The following is a 21,492-nucleotide window of genomic DNA, read 5'->3' on the forward strand; positions in this document are numbered from 1 at the left end:
AGTCGGGCACCGGCTGGTGTCCCACTTATATCTTTTTACTGAAATTTTGATACGATCTTTTATTAAATGCAATTAAACTGTCCGGCTGGACACCAATATAGAACTATTTAGTCTATGTTGTATTAAATTTATTCAGTTATTTTAGGGACCATTGTCTCTGTAAACAAAGTATTACCCATAGGTCCCTAACAATTGCGCCTCGGGTTCCCTTGTGTTGTAAAATATAGATAGCAGAATCACAGCACGACTTTGATTGTCAATGTACTAATGTGTGCGGAAGAGAGAAGAAACATGAAAGATAGGCCATAGAGTGTTCTTTTGTTAATGACACAACCAAGGGAAATAAATAGCCATCTGGTAGTCCTATTGTTTTTGCACTTACTCTGTTAAGTATGTAAGGGAATTCGGCTACTCAAGTAAGGTTGGAAACGCAAGAGTGAGATTGAACAGTAAAAACAATGTCTTTAACTTGGTTCCTTCAGTAAATGACAAAGTGAATGTTGACCCATGTTGGCACTCGTACCTGTACATGATGTAACAGAGTTGATTAAGGCTGACACACTCCATGCTCAGCAGAGCTGGATAGAAGACACCGGCAGGAGGCAGTATTACCAATGGTAAGGCAAACTTCAGAAACATATCACACACCTAGAGGATACAGGATATATCAATATCAACTGCAAAAACTTTTGAAACACATAAAACGTGGTAGCTGAAAGAACACATTTCATGCAGCTAAAATAACTGAGATTATTGCACACACACGCACACACACACACACACACACACACACACACACACACACAAGAAGCCTAAAAGAGAAAATAAATGCACAATAGAACTTTCTAGTACTTCGCTCTCCCACCATTAGATTCTAATGGGTGGATCAATACATGAAACTATTGATAGTACTGTATCAAGAAATATTAAAAAACACTACAGGTGTACTCATACGGGAGTGCGGTTCTGCTCAGTTTCTGACACTAATGGATATATTTTATGAGGCACTCGGGAAACTTACTTTTAAGAACAAGTTACTTACCTTCAGAATGTCTTTTCTATTACAGAATAGCCCCAGATTCCATACTGGATCTGAAATTTCTTAAGCAGTACCTCTGCACACCGGCAGGTAGCGCAGACAGCTCGAAATGTCTGATGTAACCCTATATAGGCACCAGCCCGGCGTGCTTATATCAGTTTCTTTTCTGACACATTCTGTACCTAGAGGCGTAGTTGTGACCAGTGTGCTGAAGCGAAGATGGACCTTTCATGATAAAGAAGTACAATACATAGAGCAGGGAGGGAGGGAGGGAGGGAGGGACGGTAGGGAATCTGCTGTTAGAGTCTCTACCAGAAAAGCATTACCAAAGGTAACCAACTTGTTCTCCTAGAAGAGATCACCAATTCCTTACCTTGGAATAGATCGAACAGCAGTAACCTCCCTGGAGGCGGGACTGCAAAACAGACTTAAACCAAACAAGCATTTGCAATGCAATAGGTCTCGCATTAGTAAAGTTAGAGGTATTAGTAGTGTAAATGACTAATTTTTTATTTATGTTTTTGTTTTGAAAATAGCGAAATTAATAACTTTGTCATTTACAATGCCAATAGTGTTAACTTTTGCAAACGTGACACCTATAGAATTTTTAATGCAATATGTTTTGTATTTACATGACTTAGATGTATTAATATTAAAATAATGAATACTTAAATAAAAGTTATTGTAATTTATAGTGGCAATAGCTTAAACTTTTGCAAATAACTTTTTGGAAGATTATGTTTAGTGTATTTTATTGTGATGAAAATACAAGAACAGAAGTGAAATATTACATTTTTTGGTGACATTTGTAATAAAGTTTGAAACATTGAGAGAACATATTTGAATCAGTTGTTGTTGAATGGTTGCACAGATTGATGCTGTGGTGGCTCTGAATGATGTTGTGGTGGCGACGAGTGATGCTGTGGCGTTCAGTGATGCTGTGGTAGCGCATAGTGATGTGGTGCCCCTGAGTGAAGCTGTGGTGATGCAATGGATAGTGAGGGAGATAGATAGAGGGAGGGCGAAAGATAGATAGAGGCAGGGTGAGAGATAGAGGCAGGGTGAGAGGGCGAATGATGGAGTGTGGGGCGGGGGAGGGATGGAGTGTGGGGCGGGGGAGGGATGGAGTGTGGGGCGGGGGAGGGATGGATGGAGTGTGGGGCGAGGAGGGATGGATGGAGTCGGGGGATGGATGGATGGAGTCGGGGGATGGATGGATGGAGTGCGGGGATGGATGGATGGAGTGCGGGGATGGATGGATGGATGGAGTGCGGGGATGGATGGATGGATGGAGTGCGGGGATGGATGGATGGATGGAGTGCGGGGATGGATGGATGGATGGAGTGCGGGGATGGATGGATGGAGTGCGGGGATGGATGGATGTAGTGTAGTGTGCTTCAATCCCCACTTGGAATCACACAGCAACATTGCATGTTACAGCTAGGTAACCCTTGTACATGGTGCGTGAGGGTCATGCAAGCTGAAGTCTGAAGTGACTTCTCGGTGTAATGAACTCCTATCAGCTGCCATATACATTCCACCATCAGACGGAATTCGGACTGCAGGTAGTGACTACAGCTCTTGAGCCATGTCAGCCGCTCCAGACTACAACGCTAAAAAAGTGTGTAGATGACCCCAAGTTGACAATTGAGTTGAACCAAAACTACAGCTCCCAGAATGCACTGGGTTTGGAGGAATGCTTAAGACTGAAACACGACGGAATGACACTGCGTCATCTGGTAACCTTAACCACGAGTCTTGCTGTGTATCAACCTCCAGAAAGCACGCAATATCAGTACACGAATACCTGTGGTGCTGCCCCGATATCTTAGCTCAGAAGTCGGCAGATAAATCACAAGTGTTGAGAAAAAAATTCCCAGACGAGACTGAAGAAACAAGAGAAAACGGAAACAGACAATGAGTGAATGCAATTGAGGGCTGCATTCGGCTGCTCCTGTGAAGAGGGCGGGGCTTGTGGACAAGCACAGGAAAAGCTTCTGATCGCGGGGGCAGGGGGCAGACAAGAAAAGCAAATGCTCGAGATTTGGAGGTGCTCAGTCATGACATTTCTCACAGAAGGAAATGGGAGGGGGTAACCCTCTCATACAGCAGGCTTTGGGTATGTGTGGCCAGGAGCCGATGACACACAAGCTTTGGGGGAGGGGGGGTTGATGACAAAGCTGGTGTGCAAACACTCATTCACCATCCGCAGTGAGTGACTCCATCCAGATGTAAAAAAACAAGATCCACTTGATGTTTAATGTAGCGCTGCATAGCGCGTAGAAGGCATGTTCGATGCGCTCCCATTTTGAAGAGATATAGGAACCGAAATTAAAGGAGTTCGAAATGCCAAGTTTAGGGTCAGGAAGTATATAAAAGTGAGGCTGCGATTGGACAACTCCATTCCTCGCTCCCAGGGAGATACATGGTTGTTTAATTATTTTATAACCAAGTAATTTCGTCCTTATTTGGAAAAGCAGAAGTTAACAACAAAGTGCTGGGGCACGTGGTGCACGGACAGCGCCCAGCAGCCTGTACAGTGATAACAAGCGGAATGGATGGGGTGACTACCCGGCTGCAAAGCACACACCAGCTCTGCTGAGGAAAGGGGTGACACCTCGGAGGACGTGGTATCAAGACCAGGAACCTTGGTATTCACCAAACTGGGCATCTGGCAGCACAATGTTTAAGGAACATTTCAAAATGAATTTTATATAAAGCGTGACTCAACCATAACTGCAAAGGTGATGTCACTTGTCTGAAACGCACAGAGATAGAGCATATTGAAAGATTTCGGTATATATATATATATATATATATATATATATATATATATATATATATATATATATATATATATATATCATTACCTACTGGCGGTCGCCAGTAGGTATATATAGTTAGGATTTTTTCTCTATGGGATTTTTGAAAATTCTATGTCTAATAACTTTGGCGTTTGTAGACGGAATTGGCTGAAATTTTCAGAAAAATGGAACATTTTGTTTCTGAGCAGCCCCTGAAAATTTGGGGGGGGGGGGTTCGTCAAGGGGGGGGCCGAGAAAAAAGGGGGGTCCCAAAACGTGTTTTTAACATTGAGTTTTCCATAGGGCGGTTGGCCTCACTTTTAGCCCGAACGGCTGAATGGATTTGCAACAAACTTGGCAAAATTGTAGGGACTGGTAGCCCGATGTGCCTTTGCTAGGTCTCAATATATGTGCTCCAGTGGATTTTGAGAAATTAACGTTAAAAAAAAGATATAGATCTGTAACAGCGGACCAGGCAGCGCTCCAGTTCGCGTACTTTTCGCGTTACGGAGCTTTGTGAAGCGAAGCGGATTGGTTCTCCGGCGTCTGTAAACATTCCAAACAGTCCGTAGCGGCCGCCATCTTGTCTCTCGGTAGGATCGAGAGACAAGAGGAGGCCAAAGCGAAGGGGCAAATGACCATAAGGGGGCATAGTAGAGCCTCCCTGACCCCCTAGGTTTGATGTGGAGGTTTTAAAAGGGCCCCGCGGGGCAAAAAAAAAAATAATAATAATAAAACGGCTGAATGGATTTGCACGAAACTTGGCAAAATTGTAGGGACTGGTAGCCCGATGTGCCTTTGCTAGGTCTCAATATATGTGCTCCAGTGGATTTTGAGAAATTAACGTTCAAAAAAAGATATATATCTGTAACAGCGCTCCGCTTCGCGTACTTTTCACGTTACGGAGCTTTGCGAAGCTGATTGGTTCTCCGGCGTCTGTAAACATTCCAAACAGTCCGTAGCGGCAGCCATCTTGTCTCTCGGTAGGATTGAGAGACAAGAGGAGGCCAAAGCGAAGGGGCAAATGACCATAAGGGGGCATAGTAGATCCTCCCTGACCTCTTTGAGACATTATTCATTTTTATTTTTAATTTATGAGGTTGTAGCGAAGTGATTGTAGTATAAAAAAAGAGTTATAGTATAGAGTGCAAAAATTGGTTCTTTTTGGAGGGGCAAAAAAAAAAAAAAAAAAACCTTTTTTTGGTGGGGTGCGCCCGGTTAGTGTAACGGGAAGCGGACTGGGGAGCGTACTACAAGGAAAGAAGAATGATTGACTTTTAACTTATTGTATGTTTATAGACTTGTTTTTCTGCTGAGTGACGTCTCGGCCTATCTCCACGGGATGCAGTCCCTACCATCTCGGCGTTTAAGCCCAGGGGGACCGGTAGTGTGGGAGAGATAACGGGGCATATTATCAAGGGGGTTTATCTCCGCTTTTTTGGCTTTAAAAGCCAAGAAAGCGGAGATAAAATTATCTCTGTATTACCTAGCTGTTGCTAACACCAGTTAGCGACCGCTAGTAGGAGATAGCGACCATCTTGGGCTCCACTTTGCATGTCAGTGATATTTATCACTAATGACATGCAAAGTGGGCCTGCCAAGATGTTAGCGACTGGAAACAGTCGCTAACATCGCTATCTCCTATTACCAACTTTTGGAGATATTCGCACTAAGCGCGAATATCTCCAAAAAGTAACACCTGCCCTGAGCAGTTCTTAGCCATGTTATCCAATGGGAGGTGGATAACATGGCTAAGAGCATTAGCTCGGTAATGCATGAATATCGCTGACTTTTCAGCGATATTAATGCATTGCGGCCGTTTTTTATCGCATTTGCGATAAACCTTGATAATAGCAAGGTTTATCTGCGATAATTTCTGACGATGCTTAGCGGTAAAAAATTCGTTGCTAAGCATCGTTAGGGATAAATATCGCTTAACTTTGGTAATATGCCCCAACGTCTGTTAACGTTCGATTAGAAGGAAATCAGGAAGTGTTGAAAAACATTGTCTGCGCCATCTTGCCTTTTTTCAAATGCCACACTTTTGTCGTGCATGGCAGCCATTTTAGATGCCTTGACCAGACCCACTCTCTGCACGCTGTCGATCCTTAGCATGGCTCCCCACCCTCGCAAGCATCTCCCCCAGGCACTGGTCACCCCCGCTCTCTGTCTTATGCATGGGCAATAAACCTCCCCCCATCTGCGCTGCTCTTCCCTGAGAATCACACCCTGTGCCCGCCCGACACCTCCCTTTCGCCCTATTCACTACCGCACCCTCTGACACTCCTTTTCCTCTGTGTCCGATTGTCCAGGCCGGTCCTAGGCTATCAGCTAGCCCTGCAGATGTAGTTTATGGCCCCAGCTGTAAAGAATCACCCCTCTTCAAAGGAGTTATAGTAGATCAAGGCCCACACCCGATGAGATCCGTCACAGCACACGCGTTCCTACTATCTGAAAACCATCCTATATTGTGATTGGGGAGGGGACCGAGCCTGAAGGGGAAGATTCCAGGGATGACTCTTTGTACATCAAAGTTTTTACAATTATGTGTCACATTAAAAATATATTGCACTCCAACAAAGTAGTAGGATTATAAAACTTTAATAACTTATAAATATATACAACAAAACAAAAACAGTAAAAACATTTAAACATTTTTAGGGAAAAAGAAGGAAGTAGCGGTCGGTTGTGCGAATAGTCCCAACGCAGCACAACGTCCAGATTTCTGGACGGCACCCAGGTGATGTTGCCTGGGTGCCGCACTGGTTTCGGTATCCGGCGTGAGGCGTCGCGGGGGGTGGGTCATCAGTAGCGGTCTGTTGTGCGAATAGTTCCAAGGCAGCAGAACGATGGCACCAAGGTGATGTCCAGTAAGTTGCCGCCCTCCGAATAACGGCGTGGGGCGCCCCGGGGGGGGGGGGGGGGGCGGGGGGAAGCGGCGTGAACGGGCTTCTCCAGGTGGAGTCTCGTCTGCTGTAGTGGGGCGCCCCTTTACCGTTTCAGTTGCCATTCCGTCCGCTTTTGGTCCACTGTGTCAAAAGCCGCAATTCAGCTGAGTTGCGCCCACTCTTGCGGTGCAGCGATAGGCGGCGGTCACAGGACTCTCAAAATGGCGGCAGGCTCTTTCCTTTTTGGGCCTGGTCCACTGAAATGGCCCTGGGACACCTTGGAAATCGGACGCTTGTCTGCTAGGTCTTGGACCCCATTCTCGAAAGCGTCCCCTCCGCCTTGAGGATTCTACAAAAGTTTTAGGGGCCCCCGACTCCTGCAGGCTTCTGGTGGGGAGCGGCTGCCATGATTGCTCGCGGAATGACCACGACGGAGCCACGAGATGGTGGTGCTTTCATGCGGACGCCAGCTTCAGTCTGAAACATCCAGAAACAAGGTGGGGCTTTCATCGTTTGGGAAAAAAAAAAAGTTTTCATCCAATGAAAAGTGTTATTTTTAGGTCATATGATCAAGCCTTCCATCATTAGGAAACCAAAAGTAAAATGAACCAATGAAAAGTTTTATAAACAAGTCACATGACTTGTTATGCGGCATAGGGTATAAAATGCGGAGAAAATACGTTGGCACGTGAGGCGGCGTCAGTAGCGGACCGATGTGCGAATAGGCCGAAGGCAGCACAACGCGCCAAGATCCGGATGGCAAGGAGGTGGTGTCCAGCAAGTTGCCGCACTGGTGTGGCCATCCTACAATGGTAAAAGTCGGCGTGGGGCGCCCCGTTGGCCTGTGAGATGGCGGCAGTAGCGGACCGATGTGCGAATAGGCCGAAGGCAGCACAACGCGCCAAGATCCGGATGGCAAGGAGGTGGTGTCCAGCAAGTTGCCGCACTGGTGTGGCCATCCTACAATGGTAAAAGTCGGCGTGGGGCGCCCCGTTGGCCTGTGAGATGGTGGCAGTAGCGGACCGATGTGCAAATGGGGCCAAAGGCAGCGCAACAATATTTTCTGATTAGAAGACACCACAAGGCGCTGAGATGCCAAGATCCGGATGGCACCGAGGTGGTGTCTAGCAAGTTGCCGCACTGGTGTGGCCATCCTACAATGCTGAAAGTCGGCGTGGGGCGCCCCGTTGGCCTGTGAGATGGCGTCAGTAGCGGACCAATGTGCGAATGGGGCCAAAGGCAGCGCAACAATATTTTCTGAATAGAAGACACCACAAGGCGCTGAGATGCCAAGATCCGGATGGCACCGAGGTGGTGTCTAGCAAGTTGCCGCACTGGTGTGGCCATCCTACAATGCTGAAAGTCGGCGTGGGGCGCCCCGTTGGCCTGTGAGATGGCGTCAGTAGCGGACCGATGTGCGAATGGGGCCAAAGGCAGCGCAACAATATTTTCGGAATAGAAGACACCACAAGGCGCTGAGATGCCAAGATCCGGATGGCACCGAGGTGGTGTCTAGCACGTTGCCGCACTGGTGTGGCCATCCTACAATGCTGAAAGTCGGCGTGGGGCGCCCCGTAGGCCTGTGAGATGGCGTCAGTAGCGGACCGATGTGCGAATGGGGCCAAAGGCAGCGCAATAATATTTTCTGAATAGAAGACACCACTAGGCGCTGAGATGCCAAGATCCGGATGGCACCGAGGTGGTGTCTAGCAAGTTGCCGCACTGGTGTGGCCATCCTACAATGCTGAAAGTCGGCGTGGGGCGCCCCATTAGCCTGTGAGATGGCGTCAGTAGCGGACCGATGTGCGAATGGGGCCAAAGGCAGCGCAACAATATTTTCTGAATAGAAGACACCACAAGGCGCTGAGATGCCAAGATCCGGATGGCACCGAGGTGGTGTCTAGCAAGTTGCCGTACTGGTGTGGCCATCCTACAATGCTGAAAGTAGGCGTGGGGCGCCCCGTTGGCCTGTGAGGTGGCGTCAGTAGCGGACCGATGTGCGAATGGGGCCAAAGGCAGCGCAACAATATTTTCTGAATAGAAGACACCACAAGGCGCTGAGATTCGGTTACCACCGAGGTGGTGTCTAGCAAGTTCCTGGTGTGGCCATCCTACAATACTGCTCCGAATAACGGCGTGGGGTGCCCGAAGGGGGGGGGGGGGGGGGGGAGGCGGCGTGAACGGGCCTTCCTAGGTGGAGGCTCGTCTGCTGTAGTGGGGCGCCCCTTTACCGTTTCAGTTGCCATTTAGCTGAGTTTCGGCCGCTCTTGATGCTACAGCGACAGGCGGCTGCAACAGGACTCTCAAAACGGCGGCCTGTTCTTTGGATTTGGGCCTGGTCCACTAAAATGGCCCTGGGACACCTTAGAACTCGGACACTCAAATTTTTTTTCCTTTCCTCTACACGCAAAAAAAGGTAAATGCCCGGTACGTTACACGCTTCATCTGCCACGATGTACTCTCCAGAGGAACCGAAAAAAAATATAGTTATGGTAACTATACCATGCATCGTCATATGGAGAGGTGGCACCGATTAATTATAGTGCTGCATAAAAGAGAGATTTGGAGGAGAACCCCCGACCTGCCAGTACATTCATCAAAGAAGTGGCACTGACAGCATCAGAGGCAAGGGAAACGGTCCCAAATATTTAGAAGAACTTTGGAAAGATTAAAATGACATGTTTAGATTGTGGCAAATTAATTTCATGTGGACAGATGAGTGTTACTCTAATAAATACAGCATATGAACATCATCATAGTCGATGGTTGGTAGAGACATTTTGACTATATCGTGGACCTGCCCGTCCTCGCCCAAAATGGCGCCGGAATAAATGGGACTCGTAACTCCTTGTTGTGTACTGGTTGCACAACCTTGATATCACGAGATACGTATGCAGTTTTGAAGCACATGGCGGGCGGGGACGAGAATAGATTGAATATTTCGACATCCCTATTGATATTAAGTTCTGATGTGTTATTGATTACTGTACTATTGAAAGTTCGAATTAACGTCACCCATGGTACTTGCCCGCAAATGTATATCTAGATAATTTTATTGTAACTGGCTCTGTCGTATTTTAATTATAAAATGTACGTCCACCGATTCCGCAACTGTTAGACACCTTAGTTCTTGCAACCTAATGGCCCGCCAGTTACGTTCCTCTACAGTGTAAATGTCTACTCATCATATACGATTACAGTTTGCTCCGTGGCCGGCCCACGTGGTTATAGGCTCGTATTTGTATAATGACATTTTCACAATAAAGGTTTTTAAAAGAAAACCTGGTAGTAGTATATACATTGGTAAAGTTTTTAATAATAGTCACTGTTTTAGAATCAGTAAAAGGCAAGTGAAATAAAGCAGACCATTTACATGAAGGGTAAAAGGTATAATACGCAGGAACGCAGTAAAGATAAATGGTCAAGGGCTGTTGTGTTTTCTACTCCTGCAACATAAAGTGATCGATAAGAATTTCATATTCAGGCGTATCGGCGACTAAGACAGCAGGTCGACCCTCTTTTGCTCAACGGCTCCGTCATGGGACGAAGAAACGCCCTTTTTCTCGAAAAAAGAATATATTTTACTTGCAGGACAGTTGTAAATTTTCCGGGAAAGTACATTAGCCTGGAACATTATAACATATATTTAAGAAAAAATAATGTTCGGAAGTAATAAAAAGTGTAATTTTTAGGTCATATGACCAAGCCTTTCATCATTAGAATAAGAAAAGTAAAATGAACCAATGAAAAGTTTTATTAACAAGTCACATGACCTGTTATGCTTACGTTACGCGCTGCGCGTCGCGCCCCGGATAACTTCCGGATGCGCTAACGCGGCGCGTCATATGACGCATTACGCGACAAAGCAGGTCCAGAATATAGTCAAAATGTCTCCACCAACCAGCGGTCGGAACACAACCCCTTTCAGCAGGCTAAATAGTTCTGTTAAATGACAACAGAAGGGACAGGCAACAAGAACCATCAGTCAAAGAGGGGAGGGCTAGTTCTTCTCTACCGGGTCACGTTGGGGCGCTACCGGAACTGATCGAATTGGTAGTCTACAGTGTTTCTGGATGTTTCAGACTGAAGCTGGCGTTAGCATGAGAGCACCACCATTTCCTAGCTCCGTCGTGGCCATTCCACGAGCAATAATGCTAGCCGCTCCCCACCAGAAGCCTGCGGGAGTCGGGGGCCCCCAAGAGTTTTGTAGAATCTTCAAGGCTGAGGGGACGCTTTCGAGAATGGAGCCCAATCTCTAGCAGACAAGCGTCCGAGTTCCAAGGTGTCGCAGGGCAATTTTAGTGGACCACGCCCAAATCTGAAGAGCCGGCCGCCATTTTGAGAGTCCTGTGGCAGCCGCCTATCGCTGCACCGCAAGAGCGGGAGTAACTCAACTACATGGTGAGCAAGACGCTGTAGTCGAAAGAGCGGGCGGTAAACAGCTGAATAGCGGAAGAGGCACAGTGTAGCAAAAGCGGGCGGAATGGCAACTGAAACGGTAAAGGGGCGCCCCACTACAGCGTGTCTTTAGGTGAAACGGATTGTGGGACAAGGTCAAGAATGGAAGAGTTACCAAAAGGCAAAAAGTTCCGCTTGATCCCGGGAGCCGGCCACTTATGTCGGGGCGATCTCAGGCCACACCAGGAGAACACGACTTGGGGAGGGGGCCGGAGCCAAGCGCCCCCTCCGAGTCCGCGCCATCACACCGTCCCTCGGGGGCCTCCGTCAAGCGGTTCAGGGTGGCACCGCATCACATTGTTTTCAAATGCAGTCACGTCCTCAAACAGCCCCCACTTACATTAAGAATAGTGAAGATGAAGCAAGTGCAAATAGGCTTCAGACAGTGTTACAAGCACTCCTCAAAACTTTGAACCATCAGAGTGCATGAGTTTCATGCTCGATCGATTGAGCTAGCCGGATCGGGCAACAAAAAGTATAAAATAGTTATGTAAATAGTTACTTAATAAAATGTTTTACCCTGTTACTTTGCTGGTGTGTTGTATATATTTGTAATATTTGCATAGAGTTTATCGTTATTTTGGGCGGGGTGGGTGGCGGAGCCGAGCTGTCTTGCAGCCATCATGGTGTGGAGCTCAGTTCATCTCACTAGTTTCGTATTTGTCATGAGGGGTTGTTCCTAATGTTTCTATTTTAGCGAGGTCAAAAAGAGATCCCATTAGTGGCCTACTGATTGTGCTCGATTCCTTTTGTTTTTTAACACGATTTTTCGCTATCTGCAAAGACTAAACAGAGTATTGCGACTCTGTGCTTGTTTGTAAATAGGGAATGAACCAAAGAGAACCAATTCTAAAACAGTAAATGCTTGGATAACAATCAATCAAATGGAGAGAGAAGCAGGCACGACGGATTACAACGGGGGCAAAGGCCTGCGTTAACTACCCTTCACTATCTGCAAAGAGAGAGTACTCCTAATAGAAATGAGGGGGGGGGGGGGGCAGCATTCAAAGCAGATCAGTGTGCATAAACACGAAAATGTTTTTTCTTACCACGTACTTGACATTCGACAGCTTATGATATTTGCTATTAAAAAACCATTGAAATTCACTGAAAAAACCATAGGTTATAGACTATATATAGTTAGGAATTAGCATTTACAAAACCTTGAAAATTCACTGAAAAAACCATAGGTTATAGACCATATATAGTTCGGAATTAGCATTTAAAAAACATTATTTTACTCACACAAAACCATTGAAATTCCATATATAGTTAGTTGCACTAACTATATATCGCGCACCCGCAATCCACTGCTGATGATGTCACATATTACATCATTCATGACATGGTCAGTGACATCACTGATGACATCACTGATGACATCTCAAATGACATCACTGATGACATCACTGATGACATCTCATTTGACATCAATGACCACATCACTGATGATATCATTCATGTGACAATACAATGCATCTCCTCACATTTTAATATAACCTCTGTTACACCCAGTGTTAAATATAGAGTATAATTTTTGAAACCATTGACACACCAATACTAGTTACTACATATGTACTCACTGATTCCTACGTCTACACACACATTCACTCATTCACCCATACAATCATTCATACATACAATCACTCATCTTTCGAACACTATCATATGCACTCATACACCTATAGAGACACTCACACTTTGCCACTCATCCATGGAGTTACTCACACTCCTAGTCAGTCCTGTAAAGAATCAATCACACTTCCATTTTCTAATCTATACAGTTAAACATAGAGCACCTTACGTTTTCAACCATATACTAACACATACTTACTCTCTTATACAATCATTGATACAAGTACACATTGATCTGCACAGAGTCACACACCTCCCAGCCAGCCACACACACACTCAGTCTCCCATGCAAATACTTGGGCAATCAATCAATAACCCATATAGTTACTCATATAGCTACTGATCAACACATGCAGCTGTTTACAGAACAACAGACATAATGATGCACAAATTAAGACAGTTTAGTCACTAACCCATGCACTCAGTGAGACACATTTAATCACTCACTCATACATTCAGTCATGCACCTACTAAATCCTTCGTCCAGACACTTATACATCTACTCATTCTTCAATATGTAAAACATATTTAAACTTTACAGAAACACACAGTCACTGGATGATGTCATCAGTGATGTCATCAGTGATGTCATTTGATATGTCATCAGTGATGTCACTGACCATGTCATGAATGATGTAATATGTGACAGCAGTGGATTGCGGGTGCGCGATATATAGTTAGTGCAACTAACTATATATGGAATTTCAATGGTTTTGTGTGAGTAAAATAAGGTTTTTTAAATGCTAATTCCGAACTATATATGGTCTATAACCTATGGTTTTTTCAGTGAATTTTCAAGGTTTTGTAAATGCTAATTCCTAACTATATATAGTCTATAACCTATGGTTTTTTCAGTATATATATATATATATATATATATATATATATATATATATATATATATATATATATATATATATATATATAAAATTAATTGGGAGAGTTACGGGAGGCGCTTGAGCCTGCTCCCGTTCGGCACACACTTCGGGAGCTGTCAGCAACGGTCCCCCGGAGCCCCAGGGGCTGAAATTGGCAGCATCCTGCAGCGGAATCTGTAGCACGTTATTGGAAGGCGCTTACCTGACTCTTTGCCCGCGGGAGCGTCCTCGGCCCGGCCTCGGGAAGCTCTTGAGACCGCGAGCTAAGATGGCGGCTGCCGATCGGCCTTAAGCCCCAGACCCTGTGGATGTCAGTGGAAGACGCCGCCACCGGACTTCAGCTTCCCTTCTCCAGCTCGCACGATTGCAACCACCAGCGCTATCATCAGTGAGCGCTGCCTGCTACCCTACGAGGTGCACACCCGACAACGCTGCCTCACGGGCCACCTGCCGGACTTTAAGATGGCGGCGCCTTAAGGACATAGGCGCCAATGACTTCCTACTATCCTGCGATCTATTGCGGCCGTATAACATTTTAAGGGCCCCTGAAATAGCAGCAGACACCCAAATCTGAGGCAGACATCCTGCGCTCCATGCACCTTTCTGACGCATGCTGGATCGAGTACCGAGCTGTGCCCCTGATAGTGGCAAGATTTTTTTATACTTCAGCCGGACCACAAAATGGTGGCGATGTGTATATGACGAAAATCATCTCTCGAGTCTAAGAGTGCTGTTTGAGATGAGAGCGTGTACAATTTTGGATATTGCAGCCTGACAATCTGTTAAGCCTGGCAATCTGTTAAGATCTTTTTAGAGTGGGACTGCTCAAATTATCGGTTTCCTCATCCCAGTTCAATATCTGACTTTAAAATGGCAGACATGCGAGGCAAATGAAAATCGAGTAACTCTACTGGGGGAGCTGTTCATTGCCTGTTAGCTGCGTGATCATTTTCAAGAGGGCGCCTTTAAAAAAATGGAAACTTACACAGAACTAGCAGCGTTTTCCGGGGGCTCTACTACCCATTTTCCCGGTTGGACTCCCGCAACTGTAATTCGCTTAGCCCTGTTCATTTGACCTGCCCTCTTCTTCCACCTGATTTATGGCAATCCTCCATCTATCCGTGTGCGCCTGTGTGGCCCATCCATCCGCTACCCCTACCCGCTCTATTCTTCTCCACTTTCCTGCTAATGACCTCTGCCCTCACCTGTCCTGGCCCCCACCCTGTTTATCTACGAATTTTCCCTCGTCAATTGAGATCTAGCTATTTTGTTCTGATGCCCGATGGAGCTACCTAGTTTAGCTATAGGGGAGACAGGTCGGGGATTTCCCTCCTTGGACGTCACCTACCCAGTCGGTCTTTAGCCAGACTTCCTTGCATCTCTCCTTGTTGTCTTTTCTCCTTTTCCTCCCTTTCCCACCTCCCCCGGCCCCTCCAATGCTTTTCTCTCTCCTTTCTCTCCTCTCCTAATGTATTGCCTATTATTTTTGATGTATTGTGTAATTGTTGATCTTGTCTGATACATTGTTGATCCTCATGTATAGTGCTCTGATACCTTTGGGTCTAGCCAACCTCACTTTCCCTCCTCCCCCCCCCCCACTACTTTCTCGCTCCTCTCTCTCCTCCCCTAATGTATTGCTGACTGTTTGATATGGGGGCCTATGATTGCGGTTTTCCCGCATTCTCTGGGCCGGCGGAAGCCACCGCTGGCCCGGAGGATGTGGGAAAACCGCTGCGGAGCCTCGAAAGACCCACCGCCATATTAGGATGGCTGGTGGGTCTGGCATTCCGTCCACAGCTTTTCCGCCGCGGTCGCCTTCCGACCGCGGCGGAAGAGCTTTAACATGGCTGGCGGTGTCTATCAGACACCGCCAGCCATATTAGGATGAAGTGAAATGTATGCTTTTCTGCGGGGGGTTTCAGTCATGGAAAAGCATACGGATCTTCACTTCGGGGACCCGTTAAGGGCCCCCTGGGTGAAGGGGGGTGCACATGGGGGGTACCTATGGTACCCCCCTGCATTTGCGTGCACAAAGCAGCAGGCATCGCGCGGTGCCTGCCGCTTTGTGCACGCAAATGCGATGCATGCATTTTTAACATTGCGGCGGGTGCAGCTTGAAGCTGCACCCGCTGCAATGTTAAAGATAGAGGATGTGACCGCCACCTTTGGCGGTCACATCCTAATCTGCACGGAGGGAACGCCGCAGCCCATGCGGACGTTCCCTCCTCCTCTGTCCGTCCGCGATCCTAATCTACCCCATAGTGTTTACTTGTTTGTTCTTTTCCTATGTATTGTTGAACCACATTGTTGCACTTCCTTTCGTCTCTCCGGCAGTCTCCTCCTGCATCCGCCCTCTATTTTTGTCTCTACTTCCCTCCTCTTTCAATGTATTGGGACTGAACTATTTTGTCTGACGCCCGATGGAGCTACGTAGTTTAGCTATAGGGGAGATGGGCCGTGGATTCCCTCCTTAGTCGTCACCTACCCAGTCGGTGTTTAGACAGACTTCTTTTCGTCTCTCCTCATTGTCTCATCCCTAGCTCCTACCCCCTCTCCCCCGAATTCTCTCCCCTTGCCTGCTACTCTGCCTACCCCCTGTCCTTTGTGCCCTTTGACTAAGCACTCCTTCTCCCCTTGTTGGGGAAAGATCCAATATTTATACTCTGGAGTCTCAGCGAACCCGCCGAGTGAGTCCACTGCGCCAAGGGAGACACTCACACTTGAGGTATGGTATGGCACCCCTTGCCAAAGCACTCCCTCTCCCCTTTCTGGGGAAGGATCCAGTATGTAGGCCTTGGAGTCTCAGAGACCTCTCTGAGAGAGTCCACAGCGCAAAGGGAGCCTCTCGCAACAGAGATAGGGTAGTGATACCACTTCCCCGGGATCACAACTTACTGGACTTTGGACGTTTGCCTTGACTCGTCTACCGGTTTGTGTACCCGTCACCTTTCCCCTCCTCTTCCCATGCTGTGTCTCTCACGCTACCCTCCTCTTTCCCGCCTTCATTTTCAGTCTACTTCCCCTGCTCCAACACCCCCTTGCCTGCTTTTCCCCTTACTTATTTGTGCTTATTGTTCGACCTTACCAGTAACTATGTGGCCATGCTCTAAGAACTATGTAACCTTTGTTATGATGTAACCTATAACTATGATCTGATGCACATGTAAAGCACTCTGATACCACACACACAGATACCACACACACACAGATACCACCCCCCCCACCCCCACACAGATACCACACACCCCACACCCACACCCCACCCCACCCCCCCACACCCACCCCACCCCCCCACACCCACGCCCACCCCCACCCACACCCCCACCCACACCCCCACACACACCCCCACACACACACACACCCACACCCCCACACACACACACCCCCCCCACCCCCACACACACACACACACCCACCCCACCCCCACACACACACACACCCACACACACACACACGCCCACCCACACACCCACACCCCCACACACACACACACACACACACACACACACCCACACCCCACACACACACCCACACACCCACACACCCCCACACACACACCCCCACACACAACTGTGGGATTACGCAAGTATCCAATAACGCAGTCCTGGGACGTTATCCTTAAAACTCTCATACATCCAGATGGCACAGGTAGTCCTGCACCTTCACAACCAGCCAGCGACATTGATGGAGCTGTGGGCCACTAGGCGCCCTCGCCACAAACGCCCTAATGTGGCACCCTCTTTCCTCAACACAAACTATACAGTCAGATATGCCGTGATACCCCAAGGGCGCTTGCTACGTCACAACTCTCCTAAATCCATACACAAGCACAAGTCAAGCACAGGCTTCAACATACTTCGACACATGCATCCCAACCCATCGTGTATTAGATGGCGTTCATTTAGCATTTTGTATATGATTTTTTGTTTTTCTTTTACAACTAATACTTCTTTCCTAGCGTAAAATGAAAATGTATTATCTCTTGGTCTAAACACCGTTGCAGGTCATTAGATCATTAAACAACGCAGCAATACCCAAACGCAGATCTCCTATGAACATAGCACTCCAAGGATACATTTTCCAGCTGGGTGTTGCATTCAGAATGTAAATATGCAAAGCAGCGGTGTCTATTGTAATCAGAGGCAGCGAGTAGCGAAGAAAAGATACAAAGCAGATTTATTAACATGGAGATGCAGTTGATAGTGATGATTGAATACGTAATAACTTTTTTAATATTGAGATACAATGTAGCCATGCTCTCAAATTCAGATTTCTTATTGTGCTAATGTATGATTGTAAAAATTTTTTTTTTAAAAAAGGAAAATGTGTTGAAAACCTTTCAAGAAACGAGACAACAGTTGACTTGGCCCATTCGTCGCTGCGTGAATTCGGCCGCGACGCAGGGGGTGTGAGCACGGCGCTTACTTACTCATGACTGCTCCACGCCGTCATGGGCGACGTGGAGCTGTCAGGACCCCGCCCACTCACTACTTCGCCCGCACAGGCGGGGAATTAGTGCAGCGTGGGCGGAGCGGCAGTTGGATGACGGCTCCAAGCCATCATGAGCACAGGCCGCCCGTGGCTCATGACGGCGTGGAGCGGTCATGAGCACGGAAGCGTTTAAATCACGTCTGCTGATCAGGCAACCATAAAAATGACGATCTAGCCAACAAATACCTTTTAACAGTGCTCCAAGCAAGGCCTTGCTTGGCCAACGATAAAACAAACAGTAACAGTTTGGCATGAATTGGGTCAACATGCTTGGCTGAGCCGCAGGCAACAAACTTGTTCCAAAGGTGTCTAGTTTACATTGAGGGACACCTGGCTGCCAGAATAACATCAACAACCTCGGGAAGAAGATCAAAAACAATATGCGGTTCTCTAGAAGAGGCAGCCAGAAAGGAGGACAGATGCTCGCTCCCAGGAGTTCAGGAAACCATATTCTCTGTGTCCTGTCTGGAGCCACTACGATAACTGGGCTCAGCTAATCCTCATCTTCTGAGGACCCAGGGCAGGACTGTTATCAGCAGAAAGGTTTACAGGAGTTTCTGAATTCCACTCTAATTCAGACATGTCTCAGAGAGAGAGAGAGAGAGAGATGCTTTGGAAATTCCAACGCAGAGAAAGTGCTGACATTGCGCAGTCTCAAAACTGGCAAATAGATTGATCCAAGGTGCTCCCCATTTGCAGAAAAGACCTTACACCACCTCTCGATGTAGATGCCATATGTGGTACGCAAGACATCAATGGCTGAGTTTGTCTACCCTGGCCCTAAGACATTCCACCAGGTGCTGCAATTTAAGGAAGATGTTCCAACGTTCCAGCCAGGCACAGGGCCTCTGGGTACAAGGGCCACTGCCCCACCCCACCCTGCTTGTTGCAGTACCACATAGCAGTAGTGTTTTCTGTGAACACCTGCACCAGCCTCCCTTTAACTAATTGCAAAATAAGATGGCCGGAGTGCTGAAACCTTTCAACCACTCACCCTCATTCAAGATATCTAGGTTGAATCAATCATTCTTGATGGGTTCAAAACTCCAACAGACTGATGTGGAGCAGTGTTTCCATTGATGACCAAAGTCCTCTGATTTCCACCTCCACCCGGTGGCCACCCAATCCCAAAAGCAAAGCATTGGTCACCACTGGCATCTCTGGGAGGGAAAGTGAAAATGGTCTGCAGCTGATCAGATTGCGATTCAGTAGCCACCACTAGAGATCTTCTGCAATCTCCGCTGAAATCTGGACGCGATCAGAGAGATTCCCCTGAAGCTGCACACACAGGGATTTCAGATCCCATTGCAGAGTCAGCATGGAACGTCTGGTGTTTTTACACTACCAGGATGCATAAGGCCATCAGATCAACCATCCTCAGAGTTTCTCAATGGAATCCAGGACAGAGGCTGAACTATTAGTATCAGACTTAATGTCCTTAACTCTACGCCAGAGGGCAGGCACAAAACTGTACCATTACAACATAAACGGACTCCGGCCAACTGGTCCTTCGATAATACGTCAAGTGAGGACGAGCAAGATAGACCCCAGGGTAACCGAGTAAGGTTTAACGAACAACCACAAAACAACGCCGATTTGGGGGTCCTACTGCGATCTTTTTTAGAGCAAGGCCAGGGGACCAACAAGGGAACAGGTCAACCAGGAAGGGGAAGAGGACGAGGCAATCGACCACCCCAATGGCAGACATACTCCCCAAGATTAACTCGCAGCAGAGGCAGACAACCCCAATAAACAATATTGTGGTCAATCTTTCAGACTACCAGCTCACGGAAAGTGAAGAACGTGTCCTTAATAAAGGGCTGGGTTTTGTCCCGACCCCTACTCATGACCCCTTTCAGTGCAGGGTGGAGTTTTTTGAGACGATCCGAAAAATTAAACTCAAAAAGTTTTTTGCTACTCACCCCCAAGAAAAACAAGGGGGCTATAATACAGATCTTAAAAGACCATCGGGATTTACTCCCTCGAGTGCAGCAGTGGGACCAGAAATTGCTGTGTTTGAAGCAAAAGTCCTAGAGGATATTGAAAAGTTGGAATCCCTTAATCAGAATACTGGTTACAAAAACATGTCCAGATCTGATTGGGAAGCAGTTAAGACCCTGCAAAACAACACTAATATCACTATCAAGAGTGCGGACAAGGGGGGAGCGGTGGTGATTCTTAATACCCAAGACTATGAGGCAGAAGTCTTACGACTATTAAATGTCAGGGCCAATTATCAACCACTAATGCGTGACCCCACGCAAGACTTACAGAAACAGATCAAGAAACTGGTAGCAGATGCCAAAGAGAAAAAATGGATCACGAGCAGGGAAGCAGAATTCCTGGTGAATATGAATCCCAGGATGCCTGCATTCTATGTTCTACCGAAAATACATAAGCCTGCCCGGCCACCGCCTGGCAGGCCGATTGTATCCGGAATCCAGTCGATCCTTGAGCCTTTGTCGCAGTTTGCCGACTACTTTTTACGGGAATCTGTAATTACACAAAAATCTTTTGTAAAAGATACTATGGATATCCTGAATGTGATTATGGAAATTTCTTTTGACCCCACATGTGAGATATTGGTTACCATCGATATTGAATCTCTCTACTCTTGTATCCCTCAGGACGCCACGCTGGTGGCAGCAGCAAGGGCCCTGAGGGACCAGGAGTGGTTTTATGATGCCCCACAGACATTTGTACTCCAATGCATCGAAATAGCACTCACTCGCAATTTCTTTTGCTATAAGGACAAGATGTATTTGCAAACCACGGGCACCTCGATGGGGGCCACAATGGCACCGAGCCTGGCATGTATATATGTAGGCCAATTCGAAGAGCACATCATCTACCCTACCAGCAATCCCTTCAGAGACCATGTGCGTCTCTGGAGGAGATATATAGATGATGTGCTCTGCATCTGGACCGGAGATGAGACTACCCTGTTGGAGTTTCTCAATTGGCTCAACTGTCAAGATCAAAGCCTGAGATTCACCTGGTCTTACAGCAGGGATTCCGCTGTGTATCTAGATCTGGACATCACTGTCAAAGATAAAACCCTGACCACAAGCGTGCACCAGAAACCCACAGATAAGAATTCCTTATTATCGTACCAATCTTACCACCCGCGGGCACTCAGGGACAACCTGCCGGTAGGCCAGTTCCTCCGGTACAGGAGGAATTGCTCTAGCACCGAGACCTTCGTGGAACAATCACGGGTGCTGGGGGAGAAACTTTTACAAAGAGAATACCCTGCAAGAACTATTAAAACTGCGAAGAAAAGAGCCCTCAATACACCA

At 47.1% G+C, this 21,492-nt stretch overlaps 1 protein-coding gene across 1 annotated transcript in view; it reads right to left on the reverse strand.

Annotated features, from left to right (window-relative positions):
• CENPI (centromere protein I) overlaps window positions 1–21,492 on the reverse strand; it is a 368,972-nt gene that overhangs the window by 55,381 nt on the left and 292,099 nt on the right. The window contains exon 17 of the mRNA XM_078688407.1: window positions 524–648. Coding sequence (XP_078544533.1) covers window positions 524–648 — 125 coding nt within the window. The remainder of the gene's footprint in view (window positions 1–523; window positions 649–21,492) is intronic.

Source organism: Lissotriton helveticus, chromosome 4_1 (assembly GCF_964261635.1).
Source record: "Lissotriton helveticus chromosome 4_1, aLisHel1.1, whole genome shotgun sequence".
Lineage (NCBI taxonomy): Eukaryota > Metazoa > Chordata > Amphibia > Caudata > Salamandridae > Lissotriton > Lissotriton helveticus.